The sequence below is a fragment of the Penicillium maclennaniae genome, assembly GCF_028827695.1.
Source record: "Penicillium maclennaniae strain IBT 15551 chromosome Unknown utg000004l:1.0-3007600.0:1.0-3009580.0, whole genome shotgun sequence".
Classification (NCBI taxonomy): Eukaryota; Fungi; Ascomycota; class Eurotiomycetes; order Eurotiales; family Aspergillaceae; genus Penicillium; species Penicillium maclennaniae.
This window is the reverse complement of record NW_026623216.1, coordinates 2,925,909-2,940,011: the sequence shown is the minus strand read 5'-3', so window position 1 is coordinate 2,940,011 and position 14,103 is coordinate 2,925,909. Positions and strand designations below refer to the sequence as shown.

Genomic DNA, 14,103 nt, shown 5'->3' with positions numbered 1-14,103 from the left:
AAGATGCATCCTCTTTTAGAAGCCCTCGTTGAAGCAAATAGGCGTTCAAGGGTCACGCAATATTTACGAAATACTCCCAAAATTCTCATTCCCGATGCACTCAGATCGTACAAATGACCTGGTCAAGATTGTGCAGTGCGCAAATGATTTCGGCTGCGCGAGTCAAGGTTGCATCTTCGCATCCAGCGCACTTCTCGCCTTTATTAGCATCCACCCTGTTTGTAAATGTGCTTTTGGGTCGGCGCTAGGAGAGTCTCATTCAACCCATTCGACCTGAATCCGTTGACCTGAGCTCGTACCCAAATATGTTACACCGAGGCTGACTCGAGGGTCCCTGAAAAATGTTGGTGGCAATGTTTCAAACAGGCTAAGCTCAGAGGGTCATGTCCAGCACATCCCGAAAACACCTGATCCTGACCAAAAACCCCCTTTTGAAACTCACACCGCTCTCACGCTACCAAAAATCCATGCCCTTTGATGGTTCATTTTGTATTAAGTCTCGATATTAGGATGTATGCTAGTAGACAGGTCGAACACGCGGCATAAGTGTGCGGTACTTGCTTGTAAACCCCCCAAGCCACGTTAATCGTTTATTTGGGGCATCATCGGTGTTCAACCAAATGGAAATGAAGATTTAAAAAGCCCACTTCTTGACGTGACTTTCGTCTTCTGCCAACAACATTCTGTCAACGCACCTCGCTCTGTTTAGTGGCCAATTGGCCACCGGCCAGTATATCATGGTTAAGGACGTTCGCCTATCCAACTATTTTATACAACCTCTTTCAACTTGCCTGGTTTGCTTCAGTACGCTATTGGTCCATGTCTTCTTCCTTGCAATGTCTCGTGCTGTGTACTAAGGGTGTTCCTTTTGCCGGAGGGTACGTACTTGAGCCTGTAAGTTTTCATTGCCATATCTTGGTCGCAAGATCCAATAGAGCCAACTACTGATCATGTGGCCTTGACAATAACTTCATTTCTTGCATGTTTTACACATGCATTGTCAGCACGAGCTAAGTCATTGTATGTGACCTGTGTCATAGTGACTGTGGTACCGCCAAACTCTCCGACTCAGCGCCGTTTCGAAAACTGACTTGACTTCGTCGAGCGTGAGCAGCTTACGAGCCCTCAAACTATGCACATATTGTGTATCAATTGCATTAGCAATCTCTTGAATAATATCTTATGGCATCTTTATTGGGGGCATGGAAATTTCAGGCATTACCGGATGCGTCTATGCCCTTGAGCCCAGGTTTCGACATATCAATGATTCTTTTCCTTTCAAGATGGTGGCTGAAAACCTCGACTCATCCCACAATCTAGCATATTGTATCGTCAATCCTGCTACAAATAGATGCATATGCCGTTTACCCAGAGCACAAGTTTCATGCCTAGATCAGTGGGTCTGTTCTATGCAAAGTCAATTGAACCAAGTGTCGACTTTCAAGCGGGGCAGGCAAAGTATTATGGAGGGTTCATGGCGTGGTGGTCATTGATAGCATGAATCGGATATCCAGCCAGTAGTCCTTAAGTAGGAACAAAATGCTTCGAGTCATCCTCCTGCTGACTGAAAGACTCATGAAAAGCCGCGATGCCACCTATGATACCAATTGCCATGAAAATGAGGGATATGAGAGACCAAATCACACCCCAGCACTGAGAGGATCCGCCGTACTTGCTGGCAAAAACGCTGGCATCCGAAGTATTCACCTTGCGAAGGATCAAGTCGTCACACTGTAGTGAGATTGTCAGTCCCAGTGGTTCATTACACGAAGCTGGTGGACACTTACAATATCCCAGACGCTGTAAAGAGCAGACATGACACCGATGAAGAGCTGTTGAGGAAAATTAAGACGGTCCTCTCGCTCTTCATGAACGCGGACTTACCACGACCCATCTCAAGGCCTCGCCATGGGCAATAAACCAACAAGCCACCAGCAGACCCACTGTAAGAAGGATAGTCATGATCGTTAACCAATCCTTGCGAGCCCACCACAAGGTCAACAAAAAGCAGACGCCGAGGACAATACTGGCGACTTTGCTTGCCACAATATCAAATCCGGCGAAGATCAAGAGGGCGCCAATGATTGCAGACCCCAAATATCCCGCAGGGAGTGTGATAGCGCTGATTCCACCTTGCATGTGAGTCACTCCGCCTTCGTGGGGATCAAGTGAGATTGATTTAACTCTTCCGCCAGTGCAACAAGCGGTGATAGCGTGACCAAATTCGTGAAATGCGATCACCAACATCTGTATTGGTTAGAACTACCCGAGTAAACACCGATATGGGGCTGACAGTTATCTTACCTTGAAGGGCCAAAGAGACCAACGAACATATGGCAGATTCCACAACAACGCTATGACTACCACATACACCGCCATAACACCAAGAGTAACAGCCTGCGTGTGGTTGACCGAAACGGCGCTGCGTTTGATGAGATGCGGGTCTATCTCGCCCATCCGTTCCCTTGGTGGGGCGTACAAAGCAGGCATCTTAACGAGAGGGAAGGCCCACTTTGAAAGTAGAGGTCAGACCCGTAGGAATGAGGTTGAGTGAGGTTCAGTATCTTCTTGAACACTTCTATTTCTGAATATTTGAGAGTGCTATCTTGCCACACCCGTCCTCTTGGCTGGAAGAATGAGACGCGCGTGCCAGTTGTTTGTTTTCTGTGGCGCGCGGCCCGGGGCGTAGACTGTGGCTGGTTACACTACTTGGCTATTTTTAGAGTTCCCATGCGACTACATTATCTTACGGGCATGAGAAATACGATTATCTAAGCACTGAAAAGTGTCGGAGCACCATCCACTCGAAATGCACGGAGCACCAACACCAAGTGCAGCGTCTCTTTCGCCGCTTGGCCCGCAAAAGTAGGCTCTCACACTCAATTTGAGAAATCGAACGCGTAAGGTCAGCGGGCTTCGCAATGCTAAGCATTCCTCCGCCCTTTCAAGCCCGAATCAGCACTAAATCACGACGCTAGCGAGGATGTCATTGTCTTGTCCCTTGTCTTGCTATTCTTGTGAGGAAACAATCGAGTTTCTCGAATCTACCGTGTCGATTAAGGTTGTCATAAATTTGGAATATTCTTCTAAAAGCTGGCTTTTTCATTTCATAGGGACTCTACAGACCCTTACATTGGCAGTGTTGTTAATGGTAAGGGTTAAGCATTCTGTGGAGAAGTTTTTTCCTTCTCGGTACTAATTTGCTGCTGATAGCACACACGAATCTGACAGAAGTCACACAAACACTGGATCTACTCTGGAGAAATCAAATTGTCCCAAGCGAGGCTGTCATGGGAATGGGATTCTATGGTCGCAGCTTCACGCTCACAGATCCGAGCTGCAAGGATGCAGGCTGTCCGTTTACTGGTGGCGGTAAGCCTGGGAAATGTTCAGCTTCGACCGGGCCACTCATGCACTCTGAGATGCACAATTGTGGATAGCGGGCAGTCTTCTCCATGGAGTCCTGGCCCCTGTCCTTGGTAGAAATTGCAAAGGAGAATGTCCGGCTGGCCAAGTTCCCATTGCCACGTGAGCACCAGAGATGCCATAATCCTTGAAGAAGAAGAGTGCCAAAAGTTGCGTTCACCTTAGTGACGGGACGAGTTGTCAACCAGGCAAATACTCTACTACTGCTGTGATAATCCGAATGCACCAATGGTAAGCGGACAAACCAGCATGCTGCCTAATTGGGGTAAAAAGTCAAGCTAATCAACCATCCATGTCCAAAGTTGCCAGCCCCTGGTGATATTTCGATGTGCCCACCACCACCAGGTACCTCCGTGGGAAGTCACAACTCTGATCCCCATGGAGATGGCAAAAATATCTACGGCGAAATTTCTCAATTTGGCATGAACTGTACTCTGCATGGTTTAACGCCCTTGGCATCCCCAAAACGCAGCCGGGATCTTCACACCCTCATATTGAATGGCATTGATCTTTGGGCGCAACAGCATGAAGTTCAAAGAATGGTCACAAATGAAGCAACAATTTATCAGCCTCTTACGGGTTGATCTCTTCAATCTGAGCATGAGGGCAACAAAAAACTGGGAAATGATACTTTGGCTGCCCGCAACTTTCATATTTCTGGGAAACGGCTTTTGACAAGAATTCAGTGCTTGCATTTTGTGCTGCCAGTTCTTCTCGGCTCAGCATCTTCCCGCAAATATACAGTGGTTATAGGAAGATCGCAAAGCTGGCCAACAAAGGTTGGGTCTCTATTGTCAAGCCAGCCATTTGCGGTGCCATTGGCGTTACTTCGTCCACCACACAGCCTGATAATATGGAGTTTGTGGCCGAGCATGTGTTCGAAGGGCAATCTCTTCACGACTACATCGAGTATATGAACGATGGCAAGCTGCCTGGTGGTGGAGTCCTGAATGCTGGAAAAGCTGTGGTAACGGGAATTTTCGATCGGACTGGGGTACCTATCATCCCCGTCCGGCGGGGGATCATTGATCGAATGTCCTACTTTATCCATTCTTACAATTACTTCAGCAATTGGCCATCTGCACTGAAGCTTTCGTTCGGCGACGGTCCATTGGCAACCTCATTCGGAGCCCGCGAGCATGCGAAGGCCCCTGCAAACTACGATAAATTTGCAAGTGTGCGATAGAGACATCAATGCTCTGAAAGCCCTAGTAAGCCAGCCATCAATCACTTGGAGGCGTCAATATGATCATTCATGTTTTTCACTAATTACTTGTAGATCACGGCCAACAAAGCCTCAATTGATGTGACCAGGTGGAAAACGTTCAATGCGCTTGAGAATTCTGCCTTCCTATCCGACGTCATTGAGTAAGTTTTAAAAATACCAGGGAAACAGTAGCAGCTTTCTGATGCCTTGAGTGATTTAGCACCTTTTCATACGTGAAAATTCCAGACAGCCAAGTCCTATAACGCTGCGTACAAGGCGTTGATAATTTTCTGGTAAGTCCGCTTTCCCGGTTCTCTAGAGTATCTGCTGAATCCTACAACAGGGGAAATTTTGCAAATACCCGAGCGCGCAAGTAAAGTACGACTACGTCAGGGCCTTTAAAGCAATTGTTAGTGCCGATCTTAATCTGCAGGTCACGAATGCCTTGAAGGAATTCAAAGCCTTTGCCGCAGATGCGCAGTCTACTTGGGCCAGTTCTGCTGGTAGGTTACTACTTCTTCATTAGGTTCGCTTAAAGCATGTGACTCAATCTTTTTTCAGTGAAAAGGTTGTACGCCTCTACCATCGTGAAAGAAAACTAAGACGCGATCGCCGACTTTATCAACAATGCTGCAAAATACATCAGTTGTGATAAGACTACCATGCTGGCTTGAGTTCCTTACTGTATGATCTTAGAAAAGCAGTCCTTATTCGACCTCATGTCTGCCACACCGGCGAGCCCGCAAAGGCCGGTGGAACACATGGATAGTGGAACAGTGACTTGTGAGGGAATCGCTGTTCACTACTTTTATAAACGGATTGCGATCTCCATCAAAAGTACATTCATCTCCGCAAGAAAGGTGTTAAGTAATCTACCTGGTTTGGAGCTCCGCACTTAAGTTGAAGAGGAGCGGTGATAGGAGGCTAGGTCCATGATATCCAAAGCCGTAATCCAATACAGATCATTCATGAGTGATTCCACGGCCACCCTAAAATACGTCCGTGGTTTACAGTCAGTATCTTTTTCTAGCTCCTCTGTGTCTTGCTCGATCGGGATTTCATGAGCAACCCTTGATATCGCGAGCACAAAAGGGAGCTCTTTGCGTTCCGCCTGAGGGGCTGAAGACGGAAGAGGCGAGTTGAGAACCGATTCCAAAGAGTCCGGCGTGACCATAAGGCAGACAGAAGTGGAATATCCACGGGAGAGATTTGGCCACATCTCATCGAAGCGCCTAAGATCAATCAGTAACGAAAGCAAAGTTATAAACACTTATAACAATACTTAGGACGTACCGGGAAACCTCCTGAGATGAGGCGCTATCCAAAGTAGGATCTTCTACCCAGCGGTTCTTCCGCACTTCGATCGCTCGGTCCAGTTTAGGATGATAATTGTGATACTCAGCGATTTCCTGCTGCATAATCTGGTCCCAGCGACTGCGAAATTTCGCCCACTGAGCTTCATAAGCCGATCCATAAAAGCAGGTGCGGAATATGACAAACCCCAATCGGACCATTGATCAGAGAACTTAAAAACATTTTTCAAGTTGTCTAGGTAGGGCGAAAAAATCTCTCGTTGCGCGAGCTTTTCATCTTCTGGTTTTTGGGCATCCGCAGCAGCCCGAGCCTCTTGGTCGCGGCGTTCCGCAACCTCCATCACATGGTCAAAAAGACCAGCTTCTCTGAGGCCACCGAACAATGTTGTATGCTATTCATCTGTTAAACCCATGATCTCATCATCAGAGGCATTTAAGACCCGATCGTAGTCCCATCCCGGCGGGTAGAAAGACATGTTCACGAATGGTAAGTGAACAACACAATGAAGCAATAGACGGAGAGGAGAGGAAGAAGAAAATTCCTCAGAGACAAAGAGATTGGGTTACAGTACGCGAATTGGGGCATGCTAAGCAGAAGCGCCACTAAGCTTCTCCTAAACCCGTGGACCTCTTCTTTCGAAAATCTGCATTAGATAGGTATTGTACCATGTATTTTCCAGGGGGTAATAATCATAGTCCGGTTTCTGTTAGTTGAAGGGCCAGAATTATGTGATTTCCGACCGGTGTCATCTCTTGTGGACTGTTCAACACTAATAGTCCCGTGGCATACCCAAAGCGGTGTGCCTCTGTTCGAAAACCGGGGACTGGCTTTTGAGAAGGGATTCGAACGTAGTACACCGTACGTCTATGAAGTCTTGGTTGATGCGAAGCAGCTCCTGAATCTCGATTGGAACGCGACAGCTGAGGCTGCTAGAGATGGCCCTGATCCCGGAGGTCCATTTGCGATGTCGGCGGACTCTCATGTTGGTCATCTGCGACTTGATTATCAACAAAGATGCGACAGTACCACGGAGAATGGTAACCTTGAGCCTTGGATTTTCATTCAAGTCTCTCGTCAGAATTGGGTGGGTGATGTTCAATTTGATCCAGATAGGCAAGAAGTCTACAAGTATAACACACAGAGACAGGACTACCCGCTTGGTCCAGATCGTGCCCCGAATTTTAGGATGTTCTTTGTCTCAAGATTCTCAGAACCATTCTTACAAAATGGTGTCACCTCCGGCAAAAACATCTTTGAGGATGAAAGCACAAGGCGGGGAAACTTCACCAGTGCCTACGTGAAATTTCATCGAAATACTACCAGGGTGGAGGTTCGGACCGGCGTCTCCTACGTCAGCATCGAACAGGCAAGGAAAAATCTAAATCTTGAGATCCCTGACAGCGATTCATTTGAAAACACCGTCCAGAAAGTGAAGCAGGCCTGGCTTGAGAAATTGGGCCGTGTGACTATTGATGGTGTCAATGAGACCGACTCGGATCACGATCCCCGCCAAATTTGGTACACTGGCCTTTTTCATGCACTTCAATATCCTAACGACTTCTCCGAGCCCATGTCAACGGAGAAGGACGCCGACGGGTACTCTACTCAGGATATACCGATAGTGTACACACTTTCAATGATTCTTACTATCAGTCCTGGTCAATTTGGGATACCTACCGAGCAGAGCATTCTCTACTGACCCTTTTTGCGCCCCAACGGGTGAACGGGATGATGAGATCGATGCTCCGTATTTTCGATTGGACAGCTTGGCTTCCAATGTGGCCGAATATTATTGAAACAAACAGTGAAGATGGATGATGAATAATGAGAGATATAATAGATGATTGATTCTAGAGATAAAGCTATGGATCTAGATATTATGGAGGCTGAGGCAAGGATACGGTGAAGTGGGGCAGTATCCTAATTCAATGCGAACACCCCCCTCGCGCCGAGCGGGCTCTATAAGAGATAAGAAGCTTCCTAAGGCTATTTTTAATAGAAATGCGCCTCTCCTATTAGTCGAATCAATATATAGTTAGAACATTAATATTAAAGCGTATATAAAAGTATAAAAATGTTAGGTTTACTATAGAATAGATACCAGACCTAATTACTTTATAAATTGCTAAAAAGGGGTTATTAGAAGTAGTTTAGTGAGGCTATTAGTAGCCTACTCCGCGGTAGGGATATACTAAAAGAGATAATTATTAGATATAGCCTTCTCCTATATATAATAATATTTAATATTAATATATTTTGAGTGGGTAGTAAATTTATCCGATAATATAAGGGTAATAGTACCCTAATTATTCTTATAAATAATAGTTAGCCTTAGAATAAGGGCTTAATAGCCTAGTTCGGTAAGTACAAGTTAAATCTAGGATAGATCTTAGTAATAGAGATATACTATAACAAGCAGTTTAACCGCGCTACGCGCGGCCAGTTTGCTTTGCCATCCAGATAACCGCCCGAAAAAGCAGTTATCTGTCAGCTTTCCTTAATATAGGATATTAGGATATAACGAACCTATCAAAGTCTACCTAAGTCCCAAACAAAATCTTTGCAATATTATTATATATCTAACTTATCGCAAAACACAGCAGAGTGATATTTACCTATCTAAGATATTAGCTAGTTGTCTATCTCTCGCACTTCTCCCCTGTTTCCGCAGAGGTGAGGCTATCTGGCTTAAATCTATTAAAATAATAGAGTATTAGAAAGGTCATTCTTTATTTAGAGGTATCTGAGTAATATTTAGGTGTCCTTTAGCGCTCGGAATAATTAATACCCTTACCCTTAGAAAAAAGAAGCGCGGTCTCTAGAGCTAGCCTTATATCTTTCTATACCTTTATCTTCTCCTTTCTCTGGCTCTTCTTCTTAGGCTCTTAGGTAAAAGATCTAAGGTCTGTTAGCGGTCGCTTATTAGTAGTAGATATAGAGATCCCTATATATAAGATAGTAATAGTTAATAGATAGTGCTATATTATGAATTATAGAGTTTATATACCTTATTCTCTACTAAATATACCTTATGTATTAAAGCTATAGATACTACGCTAGTAGCGAGAGGAGAGTAAAACTTCCTAGGTAGCGATATAAACCTAATATAAAGAAGATCCTAAGGCTATATCGCTAAAGGTACGTATATATTACTTATTAATAGGGGTAGCTTATCGTAGCGCGGTAGCAGAATTATCCCACTTTAAGAATAGAAATAACATATTTATAAGAGTAATATAAGCGAGCTCCTTCGCCTAAAAAGAGTAAAAGCTAAGAAGATAATTAAAGACTTAAATAGTTCGGCTATTTATTACCTTAAGCTTCCCCTAATAGGGACTTAGGCGGACTTTAACTATTAGATCGAAAGTTATAAAGCTAATATCTTAGTCACTAATATATAAATAGTATATAGTGACCTAAACGCAGAATATATAATACCTATGAGGATTAATATATTAGTTAGTGATAAGCCTAATTACGCTTAGCTTTGGGTTCCCGATAATAGGTATATTATCTTAGTAATCCTTATTATTAGGGTCTTTAGGAATACTACGTTAAGAGTTAGTATATAGTATAAAGGTATTAGGCTTTAGAAACTCTCACTTACGGTGATAGAAGGTCTAGCTTAAGCTAAAGGAGAGGGTACTCGTTATCCGAATTATATATTATAGTAAGGGTACTATCGGCTATAATATAATATTATACTTTAATATCTGTCTGGAACTTATTATAGTAAGAGATAATACAGCGAATCTTATTAGGGATAATTAAGCTATTAAGCTTCGAAAGATCGGGACTATCGCTATAAGCCTTTATACTTAGCGTAGTCTATAGCTTTATGACTAAGGGTATATTTATTAGAATAAGAAGACTACTTTACTTATATGGGGTATTATTAGTATTCGACAAAGAGGATATTTTAATAGGGGGAGATAGTTAAGGAAAGAAGATAATAAGAAGGGAAGGAAAAAGATAGGGCGCGGCTACTCTTAAATAACGTATTAAACACTACAAAGATCACTAAGATTATATATACTATATATATAGGGACCTCCCTCTAATAGCGTAATAAGCGAGGGTGAGCTTATATAGTCTATCGCGCTCTGATACCGCACTATATATTACCTAGCCCTAAGAACTTAGGGGCAAAGTTAGGTACTTAGGCCTCCCCTAAAGTAAGTAATAAAAGGCCAAAAAATATTTAAATTATTGCTATCTATATATTTAGCTAAAGGGCCTTAGCACCTCCGGTTAAACTATATTCGCTATCCTTTAGTTAATATTAGATTTATTATATAATATACTTATATTCCTTATATTAGTAGTTCTAGAGAAGGCTATATAGAGCTATCTATAGCAGAAAACCTATGCCCGAAGATTAATTATAATATATTAGAGAGACTACCCTTACGCCTTATTCATAGTAAGAGCGTAGGCGAGCCTCACTAGGAATTAGCGATATTTTAAAGTAAAAGTACTGGAATATAGACCAATGCTACATAGAAAGATCTATCCTTATATTCAACATATGAGATCAGCATTGCATTGATCACGTGACCAGGTTTTTCTTCTATCAAAATGATATTTTGACCACTTCTGATTCTGGTCCGCGGCCCTCCCCGAACGATAGGCGGGACCATTTTCTTTTAGGGGTAAATGGTCCGCCTTCAGGCATGAATGGTCCGTTCCTTCGGGGGTGCTTTCGGGCATGTCTTGCCCGCGGACTTCAACCATGGTCTTCGGACCCCGGTGAACAGACTTCGACCCTCGGTCCCCTTAAGGATAGGCGGACCACTTTCCCTTAGGGGTAAAATGGTCCACGTTTAGGCATGCATAACCAGATCCTGCGGGGAAGCTTTCGGGGTGGCTGAAACCGTCGATCCTTGACATCATTCTTTTGGCTTTTCTTCGGTTCCCTTCTTTGCCACCTTTATTATGTTGCTGCCTAGTATTTGTATGTCATTCTAGACGTCATTTCTAGGCTATCCTAGCCTATAAATATGTCCCTCCTTTCTAGCAGAAAGAATGAAGTCAGTTCTACTTTCCTGAAGTCATTTTCCACTTTCCAAAGTTATCTCTACCTTCTTCCTTTGATCCTCAGGACTGTGGTTCTGCCTTCGTTTAGGCTATATCTGCTTATAGTCTATCCTACGACCTTTGACCTTCCACCTTTGTCTGGCACCGACTGACCCAGCCGGACTAAGGTTGATCCCACGGACTTAAGGGGCCACGATCTGCTTCGTGGTAGCTTTCCCCTTATATCCCAACAAAAAGGCAGATCACTCTTATTTAATAATAAGTCGTATTAATAGATTAGACGGTAAGGATCCTTAAGTCTAGGATCCGTAAGCTTTATCTCTAAGATATATATTATAAACCGTATTATAGTGGCCTAAGTACTATTATAAATACTATTAGCCGTATTAATATTTCGAATTATAATAATTAGCGTATCGCGCTTTAACCGTAGATACGAAATAGGTAGGCCACTAAGGTTTACGCTATTTATAAATTCTGGAGACACTTCTTTAATAGGTGTTGGACTAAAAGGGTAAAGCTACCACGAAGCAGATCGTGGCCCCTTAAGTCCGTGGGATCAACCTTAGTCCGACTAGGTCAGTCGGTGCCAGACAAAGGTAGAAGGTCAAAGGTCGTAGGATAGACTATAAGCAGATATAGCCTAAACGAAGGCAGAACCACAGTCCTGAGGATCAAAGGAAGAAGGTAGAGATGACTTTGGAAAGTGGAAAATGACTTGAGGAAAGTAGAACTGACTTCAGGAAAGTAGAACTGACTTGATTCTATCTGCTAGACAAGAAGGACGTATTTATAGGCTAGGATAGCCTAGAAATGACGTCTAGAATAACATACAAATGACGTACAAACACTAGGCAGCAACATAATGAAGGTGGCAAAGAGGGGAACCGAAGAGAAGCGAAAAGAATGATGTCAAGGATCGACGGTCTAAGCCACCCCAAAAGCACCCCCGCAGGATCAGGCTATGCATGCCTAAACGTGGACCATTTTACCCCTAAGGGAAAGTGGTCCGCCTATCCTTAAGGGGACCGAGGGTCGAAGTCTGTTCACCGGGGTCCGAAGACCATAGTCGAAGTCCGCGGGCAAAGCATGCCCGAAAACACCCCCGAAGGAACGGACCATTCATGCCTGAAGGCGAACCATTTACCCCTAAAGGAAAATGGTCCCGCCTATCGTTCGGGGGAGGGCCGCGGACCAGAATCAGAAGTGGTCAAAACATCATTTTGATAAAAGAAAAATCTGGTCACGTGATCAATGCAATCTGGTCTTATATGTTGAATATAAGGATAGATCTTTCTATGTAGCATGGGTCTATATTCCAATAATAGGTATAGGCGGACTATCTTTATATACGCACTAATTATACGAGTGGAGTGTCTCCGCGGTTCTTAGTATTCGATTAAGTAATATATTATTTAGTTCGTATATAACCTAATTATAGGCTATAAGAATTACCCGGCTATTAAAGATACTAAGATCTATAGGAGCTTATTAAAGGAGCTCTAGGGGGTAGATCCTCCGTAAAAAAGGCTCTAAATATAGTATTTGCTATAAACCTTATAGTAACTTAATAGCTTAGCCTTAAAGATCTTTATTAAATAATATCTCCTAAAGCTATATAGTAAGAGGCCGGTTATCCTCTAATATACCATTAAGTTATATATTCTCGTAAAGTAACAGAATCTCTAGCTTATTCTATACCGCTATATATTATAAGTAAGCCTTAATAATATTAGTACGCTCTCCTTACTATATAATAAATAAGATCTGCTAAAAGTCACCCCTAAGAATTATAGGAACACCGCTAAAGGGTTAATACCCTCTAAGTATATTATAACGAATATCACGAAGGTTACGATCTATAATATTAAAGTGCTCTTTATTTATTATTAGGGTCTTATCCTAGATAATTAGAGAAACCTCTCTTAGAAGCTTCGCACACTATATACCTCGCGGAATAGGCCTAGTCTGATCCGGAATAGGTTCTAAGGGCAGAGTAAAGCGCTTATAGGTAGTCCGACCCCTAAATAATAGAAATAATATAGTACCTATAGAGGCTATATAGAGCATAATCTCCCCTTATAAGCGGAAATAAGCTATAAGGGCCTAATAAAGAAAAGTCTTGCTTATGCCTCCCGGACTATAGAGAAAGAAGTAGGCGTTAAACAAATCACTTTAGATTTTCTCTAGAATTCGATTATACGCCTTACGCTAACTATTATTAAACTTTATAGTAAGTTTAGTGGCTAAGGTCCCCTATTATTTATAGTTATACGCCCTCTCCTAACAAAGAAGAAATTTAGTAATTAGATTACCTTAGTTATATCGGACTTTAGGTAGTTTACATTTAGCTAGGGTCTTTTTATCTACGCGTAGGGCTTTAGTAATAAGAAAGAGGCTATAATCGAGGTAGGCGTTAGAGATAGTTATAAGGTTATAAGAGAGCTATTTATCTATAATCTCCTATAATAATTTATTATATATATCCTCTTTAAACTTATCCTATAGCGCCTTCGCTATACTAATATTAATCTCCCCTTATATTAGAAGGGAAACAAATATTACGCGTAACTCCTAGCCTATATAAAGAGTAACTACTTCGCGAAAGGTTTACTACCACTTATTATTATATTAAAAGAGATCACAGGCAGAGTAGGTATAGCGATATAACTTAAAGATAGTATACCGTACCTCTATTAGTACTCTACCGTTATCTATCTTAGTGCGAGTAATAATCTTATAAGGGGACTCTTTATATAACTACTTATAAGGTATAAGCCTTACTATTTATAAGTCCTAATAGGACTTTAGACCTTTCACGATAGAGGGAAGATATCTCAGATAATAGACTATACTATACCTAGGATTCACTAAATAGATTTAACCGATCTATAAGCGAGTATCGGTACGCTCCTTCTAAGTATTATTTAACTATATTAGATATTTAGGTATATCTTAGGAGGTAAAATCCCTATAGTTAACCTTATTCTATCTAAAGAACTTAAGTAAGGTAGAAGTCTGCTTCTTAAGAGATAAAGCGATATCCTTAGGTTAAAAAGCCAGATTATATATAATAGTATACTCCTTAGGAAGATAGATAACTAAGGACTTAATAGAAG

General features: G+C 42.5%; 4 protein-coding genes across 4 annotated transcripts; 2 read left to right on the top strand and 2 right to left on the bottom strand.

Moving 5' to 3' along the window:
- Positions 1-1,524: 1,524 nt before the first annotated feature.
- On the bottom strand, positions 1,525-2,490 carry N7477_005236 (M50 family metallopeptidase; the record flags this gene model as incomplete). Its single annotated transcript, XM_056966899.1, has 4 exons — positions 1,525-1,731; positions 1,788-1,832; positions 1,885-2,247; positions 2,305-2,490. 4 exons carry the CDS (start codon positions 2,488-2,490, stop codon positions 1,525-1,527), a joined length of 801 nt encoding a protein of 266 aa, XP_056823680.1.
- Positions 2,491-4,279: 1,789 nt separating this feature from the next.
- N7477_005235 (glycoside hydrolase family 18 protein) lies at positions 4,280-5,235 on the top strand (the record flags this gene model as incomplete). The annotated part of the gene is made up of 4 exons (XM_056966898.1): positions 4,280-4,603; positions 4,706-4,794; positions 5,027-5,136; positions 5,195-5,235. 4 exons carry the CDS (start codon positions 4,280-4,282, stop codon positions 5,233-5,235), a joined length of 564 nt encoding a protein of 187 aa, XP_056823679.1.
- Positions 5,236-5,528: 293 nt separating this feature from the next.
- N7477_005234 (uncharacterized protein) lies at positions 5,529-6,422 on the bottom strand (the record flags this gene model as incomplete). The annotated part of the gene is made up of 4 exons (XM_056966897.1): positions 5,529-5,865; positions 5,927-6,089; positions 6,134-6,338; positions 6,387-6,422. 4 exons carry the CDS (start codon positions 6,420-6,422, stop codon positions 5,529-5,531), a joined length of 741 nt encoding a protein of 246 aa, XP_056823678.1.
- On the top strand, positions 6,421-7,646 carry N7477_005233 (uncharacterized protein; the record flags this gene model as incomplete). Its single annotated transcript, XM_056966896.1, has 2 exons — positions 6,421-6,433; positions 6,724-7,646. 2 exons carry the CDS (start codon positions 6,421-6,423, stop codon positions 7,644-7,646), a joined length of 936 nt encoding a protein of 311 aa, XP_056823677.1.
- Between the last annotated feature and the right edge of the window lie 6,457 nt (positions 7,647-14,103).